The sequence below is a fragment of the Dinoponera quadriceps genome, unplaced genomic scaffold (genome assembly GCF_001313825.1).
Source record: "Dinoponera quadriceps isolate SergipeBrazil2010 unplaced genomic scaffold, ASM131382v1 scaffold3289, whole genome shotgun sequence".
Classification (NCBI taxonomy): Eukaryota; Metazoa; Arthropoda; class Insecta; order Hymenoptera; family Formicidae; genus Dinoponera; species Dinoponera quadriceps.
The window spans coordinates 702579-710695 of record NW_014558238.1 but is presented as its reverse complement, the minus strand read 5'-3'; the positions used below and the strand labels follow the sequence as shown (position 1 = coordinate 710695).

At 41.1% G+C, this 8117-nt stretch overlaps 1 protein-coding gene across 2 annotated transcripts in view; it reads right to left on the bottom strand.

The window, feature by feature from the left end:
• The window catches only part of LOC106749757 (melanotransferrin), an 8428-nt gene extending 1581 nt beyond the window's left edge, over nucleotides 1–6847 (bottom strand). The window contains exons 1-11 of one of the 2 annotated variants that reach the window (XM_014629501.1): nucleotides 6791–6847; nucleotides 6115–6243; nucleotides 5543–5686; nucleotides 4876–4965; nucleotides 2670–3082; nucleotides 2448–2565; nucleotides 2184–2363; nucleotides 1576–2039; nucleotides 1339–1503; nucleotides 1150–1238; nucleotides 505–845 (exon numbers count right to left, since the gene is read on the bottom strand). In XM_014629501.1, coding sequence (XP_014484987.1) covers nucleotides 505–845; nucleotides 1150–1238; nucleotides 1339–1503; nucleotides 1576–2039; nucleotides 2184–2363; nucleotides 2448–2565; nucleotides 2670–3082; nucleotides 4876–4965; nucleotides 5543–5686; nucleotides 6115–6243; nucleotides 6791–6803 — 2146 coding nt within the window. In that variant the 5' untranslated portion in view covers nucleotides 6804–6847. Of the gene's footprint in view, nucleotides 1–504; nucleotides 846–1149; nucleotides 1239–1338; nucleotides 1504–1575; nucleotides 2040–2183; nucleotides 2364–2447; nucleotides 2566–2669; nucleotides 3083–3393; nucleotides 3458–4875; nucleotides 4966–5542; nucleotides 5687–6114; nucleotides 6244–6790 lie in introns of those variants that run through there. The other variant, XM_014629500.1, reaches the window with a different exon arrangement.
• Between the last annotated feature and the right edge of the window lie 1270 nt (nucleotides 6848–8117).

Sequence of the window (8117 nt, the reverse complement as noted above, 5' to 3'; positions counted from 1 at the left end):
GGGGGGGGGGGGGGATTTTGTAGTAAGTTGCTTTTTCAAGCTGGAATTTCGTAACCTCTCGAAAACCACGCTGACGTTCGGCGCATCGGTTTATCTTTCCGCTTTGTATTCGAATTTCGGGGTAAATACGGACAAGTTTTTAAAAGCAAAACAATTTTACTGAGCTTCTTACTAAGATCAATTCTACCGACAGTTTATGACTGCGTTATTACAGAATTTCTCTGTTTTATATGTGCTATTTAAAAGTTCCAGGGAAAAGTGCAGAAATATTTGACGACAAAAAAAGTTACAAAAGAGGACTACTGTGTATTTCTTAGTAAGATAAATAATCTACTAATAATCTCCTGCATTGTTAGACAATTTTTTTCGTTTTATATGTACTATTTAAAAAAATTTATTAAAAAAAAAAAACTGATGCGTCCTCCGCATAGACGCGAGATATGGACTTTTCCTTTCTTCATCCTTTTCTCAGTGATAAAACGGATTTGTTTCAGTTTTATTTACCTATATTATACTCGGTGCTGAGCGCACCCGGCACGCACGACTTGGAGAAATATTCGGCGGCGGCGCGCACAGAATCGCAACCGTATCCCCTGATCCACTGATTGGAGATGAGATAGGCCAGCGGATACACCCAGCCAGCGGCGGTGTTGATACCAGTATGGCAGGTGTTTTTGTTCTTGAGATAAGTCAGATCCGTATTGTCGTCCTCCTCCTTGGCTACGGCGACGACGTAATAATCCGGCGAGCCAAGGTTGTAAACTTCCGATATAATCGGGATCAGTTCGAAGCGCTGTCCGGCAGTGTAGACGTCGCTGGCGTCCAACACGGCAACGTCCGCAATTCTATCGTAAAGAAAACAAGGTGAGTCACGCGTCACTACGATTATGATTCGCCAATCCCCACATCGGGATGTTAAAAGTAACGTCGAGCGGTATTCACAGTTCCATCTTATATGTAAAGAGGATTTTAATTTGTTTTAATTTCATTTTAATTCCCTTCAAGATATTTCAAAAAGTTTCAAAGTTCGTTTTAAGACGTGAGGCTAACGAAACTGTGTATACAGCGCCCTAAGGCGAATTTGGGAGGATTTCGAACGCAAGGTCGAGCTGTGAATACCGTTTGTACAGAAAGATCTTGCACACGTACCCGCTGTGGATAGACTGCATGCAGTTTATCTGACTGAAGCCTCGATAACAAAATAATTCCGGTTCCAGCAGCTGAGCTTTCAAGGCTATCTGCAACAGCAATTAATACAGACACACACACACACACGCGTCAAGCGACTTGGCAGAAGTCTTCTTCGTCAGAAGCACGCAGATTCCCTGAATTACGTACCTTCATTTTTATGCATTTGTCCATTTCAGGATCGGACGTGACGCACAACGTCATCCGATTTACAGGGCAACGACGTACTCCCAGTATGTCATCCAGGGACCGTCCCAAGTAGCTTTCGTACTTTTGATCTTTCTCGGGCAGATGCACGAAGTTAATAGTGGCGTCCTGAAAGCAAGAAAACGGCGTATCAGACTGCGAGGATCATGCGTAAGCATATCGGGCGGACGCGGATCTTACGGAGAAGATCAAGTTATGATGAATCCCGTATCTCGGCGCCGACTCGAACAAATCGAACATTTCTATGGGCTGAACATTCGTAGGCTCGTTCGACGTGTATTCTCGGTTGTGGTTGTAAGACGGGCTTTCCGTGCTGTAGTCGTACGGATAGTCGAAACCCCCGTTTCTAACAGTGTTGAAGCCGTTGTCGCCGTACTTGTAACCCGAGCGATTCTCGTAGTCGTTTTGGTTGCTGTCGAAGTGATCGTTCGACGGATAGCCAGTCTCATTTTTATTTCTGTGCAATACCCGAACCGCCTTCTCCAGGAATTTCTGATACAATCGGCGGATCTCGAACTTGATCGCCGAAGACATGACCACCGCGCGGGACGGCATGCGGCCCCAATTACAGATCCTGTATTCGTCCACGGACCGGCGGGTGCCGTCCTTGCACAGCAATTTAAAGTCATCCTTCTTCTTTTGAACTAGTAACAAATATCAAGTAACGCATATTTATTATTATTCGATGTTATTACTACGAAACAATGTATTCATCAATGTATCTCCTTCTCTCTTCCTCAAGCGAGAAATGTCTGTATTCTCTCTTAAAACTTGAATCGTCTACGCACCGAAGTCGAATGTGGTTGAAGTCATTTCCTCCACGGAGGTATGCACCAAGAAGGCAATTTCACCAGCTTCGACCAAGCAACGTAAAGCCCCCTCGTATCCTGCATAAGGATCTTGGCTGGTGCACTTGCTGCTGGGCACCTCTCCGATGCACAGCTGACACAACTGGTCAGAATTGTCACCTGCGACGGAATTTCCACTATTGCAACAACTATAAAATCACACACGCCCATACACTTTTGTATTGTTTTTTCTTGAATCCCTACCAAGTGGATTGTATCGGTCGATTAACGAATTCACCGCACAGCTAGGCCCGAAGTACTTGATCGTGGACTGCACGTGGTTGTTACAGTCGATAAGTTCCAGTCCTCCGTGTTTCATAAGCTGAACAAAGAATGTATTTTATTACATATATGTTATATATATATTACATATACATTACATTGTATGTCTCTCTCTGACTGTGGCTGGATAAAACATATACTTACAGTATTAACAGGAATGACCCAACCCGCCAGAGTCCCAACACCGGCAAAACAGGCCTTCTTGCCTCTCAAGTCATGTAAACTCTGCACATCAAGCAGAGTGTTATCTTTGATCACTGCAACGGCATACTGGTAATTTATACCACCTTGGTACATCTCTTGCATTATGGGTATGATACTGTGGTATCGTCCAGCCGTGAAGACCTCTCCGGCATCCAGTGTTGTTATCTGTACCACTTCATGGTCCAACATAGTCATACACTCATCCTTGTCGAAAGCTCGCTTACAGTATATAACCATATAGTTGTAATCGAAGAAGGACTTTTCACGTTCGACCGCCCTGGAGAATGCCTCGCATTTATTCTGCTCACTCTCAGAGACTGTACACCATGTGATTGTGTTGTTGAAGTGCTCGGCTGTCGACAATTAATAAACTTATTTAAGTTACAATAAAGCGAAAACAAGAAAGAGAAACAGGGATATGACGTGTAATTATTACGGTGAGAAACTGTGATTACACGCATGAAATCAACAAAGCAGCAAGAAGTTGGGATTTAGTTAACCTCGTGTGTTCATTCCAAGAATGATTTGGGTCTATTTTATGGAGGAAAATCATTCGCATAACATAACGCAGCGTTAAACAAGGCTAAACTATGCCGCCCCGCGCGAATGATCTATTATTTCATCGCGTTGAACGGCGAGTTTACACGCACGAAATCGACAATACCGTTTATTTGATGTAACACGAAGATGCACAGGGCCAACGATATCGCATAGTTCTTGGACCACATGTTTTTTTCTTTAAATTTATTTCTTTTTACGTCGACCACGACACACAGACAACACCCTTTGACATCACTATTCCTGACTGTACCGAACTACACCCAACGGTTCGACGCCTGACGTAATCCGTTCGTTAGAGGAGGATGGAATGAGAAAACAACGCTAATGGTGGAACTGTAATTTCAGGAAATACGACTCAACGACGAATCAGCCGAATTGTTATGGCTCCTGTGCACAAGATGCGGCAAGAAGCGGTAACCAATCGACTTTTCGTGAGAGTGAACGGTTGATTGGCCAATGGCTGTGAAACGTAGATATTGGGAATTTAGAGATGGCGCTTATCTACACGTTTCAGCACTTCAAACACCCTTCAATTCTTCAATTTCCCGTTATGAGTCGCCACCGTTTCTACCGTTTCTACCGACCAATCAGAGTTGTAGTTGGACTCAACGGCAGTTTGGCCGTTTCAATCATCATGTCTTAAATCTAATCGGCGATTAACTCAATGGAATTAAATAATCGAACCTGTAAGTATTCTTAAATATTATTTGTAATATAATCTCTTGTATATTAAGTATTATATATAAAGTTATCGTATTTTTTTAAGTTATACGTATCTTATATATAAAGTAATGAGCTCTTTAAGTATATTTCTTAAACTTTGTTGCGCACAATTTCATTGCTTTTAACTTCTTGAAGGACGAGTTGATGAAAATCAGAAGAAGATGTTTTAAAGTGATATAATTGTGATATCTATCAATAACCTTACATAGCAGAAATGTAAATGATATCATGGTATCTTTAGGATATTCCCCGAAATGATGTATTTTGAACATTTTTTGCCGTATGGGACATGATGAAACTTCCCTTTTTCTCGTGAGATTTTGTTATGAACGTTTATTCACAGCACTGTTCGTTATTTCTTTATCGACATGTGTATGCGTGCATATGTATGCTTGAATTACAGAAGAAAATTAAACATAAGTTAAAATACACCTTGACATCATATATAAATAGTAAGAGTGATCTCATTTATTAAAAACGCAAATATGATATGAAAAAATATACAAAATTATTCGCTCCGCTACAATTCGTAAGCGTAATTTAAATGCAATACATACACCCACCCACACACGTACTTTTTATTTTGCATTTCGAACGATGGCGCCATAAAAAAATATATATAACGCAGCCATTTTGAAATTATTTCGATGCAATTTTCTTCTATTGTTTATCCCTATTAAACGACTCCTCGCTGCAGGAACACAAATAAGGCCATTGTGAGTGTCCCGGTGGTCAGCGTGATCAGCGAACCTACGGAAAGAAACAAAAAGCTCAAGCGACTTGGAAGACTTCACCGAATTAGCTGGTAACGATGCAATTAAGCGCGATTAACCTTTAGAAGAACATTGCTCTCCTTCCTTACAGACGCATTGCTCTCGCTTACACTCCAAGATGTCCAAAGACTGGCTGTCCAAGTAGCATTCGTAGTTTTTCAAGCAGGAAAAGTACAAACCTGAAATAATAACGCACGTACGTTCGAATCAGCGTCGTTCGTTGCGTTACAACTTCTCCTATGCTCGGTGTAACCCCCTTCTTCTCTTCTCATTGTTTCGCTTCTAGCGTCTAATCTGCAGGGTTGGGTAAGTTAATTTTTTTTTTTTAATTAAGTTCAGTTGAAAATCGTTCTCTATGATTTAATTAAGTTTACATTAAAAGTTATATAAGTGAAATATTAACTCGATTAAGTTAAGTTAAAATGAAATTAGCTTTATTGAAGTTAAAAATAAAGTTAAAAGTTAATTATGCAAAGCTATGTACGAAATAGAAAAGAAGAAGAAGAAGAAGATATATGAAATATTTTAACTTAACTAAAAAATATAAATACGTTAAAATATATACGTTAAAGTAAATACGTTAAAGTTAATGCGTAAGATGTAACTAAATTTAAGTTAAAAATTGACTCATTTAAACTTTAACTTAGCTAAGTGAAAAGTTATTAATTCTTCAACTTTTAACTTAACTTTTGATGATGAAATGAATTGTCAAGTTACCACCCAACCCTGCTAATCTGCTATCACTGATTGTGTTACCTCTGCTTTTAACGCAGCTTTTCGTCTCATTTACATAATGGTGGCCCGTGAAACACTGACATTTCCCGTTGATGCAGTTCGCATAGTTGAATTTCTCCATGCACACACCTTCTGACTGGCATTCGTCGCCGATTTGAACGGGCCCTGGAATATTTCGTTAATAATTCATCGGTATCGCAAGTATAAAACGTCTCTTATTTTTATCGCGAAAAAGGACCAATTTTTAGCGTTCAAGAAAATCGAAAGTAGTGGACTTTTTTTTTACTAATATTTCAATATACGTAGATAAATATTATACCATAAATTATGCGAGGTGAGTCTGTGCATACCGTTTTCCCCCTTTTCCGCAGTGTTTTCGATTTTTCACTTTCTTTAAGGAAAAATGTAAGTGTGGCAAGTTTTAACCGAACATATGTGAACATATGTGAATTTTCTAAACGAGCTCTTCTACCCTTGAGACAAAAACCGAAGAAATCCGCGGAAAAATGGGAAAAAACTATTTTTTTTTTTCGAAACTTTAAAACTATAATCTCGTATGTAATAAAGCGGTGGGAAATCGCATGATCACTCACTGCTGATGCATCTCGAGGCATTACGGATGTCTTGGATGAAATCGTCCTTGCAGATGCATGAGCCCTGCCTGCACTCCGCATTCATCATCGATGCACACGTGGTGTCGTTGGCGCAGAATCGTCCGACGGCTACGAAGGGGACAGTGAAAAAACAACATCTTATCATTCGGAAGGGAAGATAAGAGCAAGAATCGGTGAGTGGAATATAGACGAGTATCGACCGGCGTCGATTCGTGTATCGTAAATATAACATTATTATTAACCAATTACTCTCGTAAACTTTGTTCGATTGTGATTTTCAAACGATCTCACGCAAAAATGAGAATTAATCTGTAAATAAATTTCAACGGATTTAATTAATCGCGCGACCGAACGACAAACTCCTTCGATTTTCTCCTTCTGTATGCTGAAAGAAAAAAGTGCTACATCTAAAATAAATAAATATTTACCGAGGAGTGTATCGGAATAATTATTAATTGATGTAATTATTTTACTTGGATTAAGTGTGCCCGAACAGCACAAATTGGCTGGCTAACCGTTGCCCAATATTGGTCAAACGTCAATCAGTTTGTATTATTAGGATAAATATTATTTGAACATAGCGCTTTTCTCTTTCAGTGTGCGAATTCGATTTGCTTAGAGGGATCGACTCGAGCCTCTTTTCTGGCGGACTCACTGGGGATGCACATTAATCGGTCGAGGCTCGGCGTGTGATACGGTTCGCACTGGCAGGTTTGTTGCACGCGGCAAAACGCGTTCGTGATGCAATCATTGTCCCTTTCGCAGCCCTCGCCGTACAGGCCTTTGCTTGCTTTGATTGTTTGTTTAACGCCGCCGTCCGCTGAAACGAGGAACAATCCTAAGTAGAAGAATTAAGACTCGATTAATCGGCGTGAGGTGAAGCCACGAATCAAGTGACACGGTGCAATCGTATTATCGCGAAAAGCCCTTCCAATTACCCTCGTCAACTAACGTTTGATTCAATCTCGATTTTTCCAAATTCTCCCGGGCTTCTCAGAGACAAACTCGGGTTAAGGCTTAATCGACGTCGGTGAGATCGGGCATGAAAGAAGAGAACCCTTCTCCAATTCTTCCCCGGGGAAGAGAAACATCGGGACCGGCGCATCAACATTGTTACTTGAAACTAATCTCACCTGAGACACTCGGATCTGAATTTCTCGCGTGTGACGCACGTGACGTTAGATTTGCAAGGACGATTCTACCGGCAAACTTACGTCCGACTCGAAACTTCAAGCCCGAGTACTTTATTCGAGACAAATTTCAAGTGGCGACTGTTGATACAGATCTCAGTCGTTCTCCCGACCGTTCTCCCCCGTCTAACGTCTTATTACAGGTATGACTTTGAGCCACGATGAGATGACAAACACTCACGAGCATCGTCCAAACAATCAAAACATCCGACGAGCGCGCACAGGACAATAACGGAGATGCGGACGAGACCCGTCATTTGGGGCCGAAATCGCTGCTCAAACGGGAATCGTGACAGGCGTGGGACATACGCAGGTGACTGCCAGGTAAGTGTCTGCGCGGCTTCGTGCGTGCTCACGACGATACGCCCTCATCTGATAAACGTTATCTCTAAGTGTATATCTGGCGATATCCCACGCTCGTGAATCAGAGGTCTGATATACCATCGCCGTTCGCCGGTGTCTCATAGAGAAAGTGAGAGAGAGAGAGAGAGAGAGAGAGAGAGACGTTAATTCACGTTTGTTTCACGTTTACAGCATGAAAACGTCGCACATGCGTGATGCTGTCGATCTTTCACTTCAGCCTCACCTTCGCCTCAAATCTTCGTTCAATTTTACTTCACATTCTCGTTATCAACGTTACGTATGCGTGACAGGTAAATTTGCTCCTTATATCCACAATATAAACAAACTATATAGATAAGCCAAGTTTTACATAATTACATAAAATGTTTTACATAATTACGTAAAATCGAGTGCAATGCGGTCTGTGTGATAAAAATTTCCCGAGTAAGC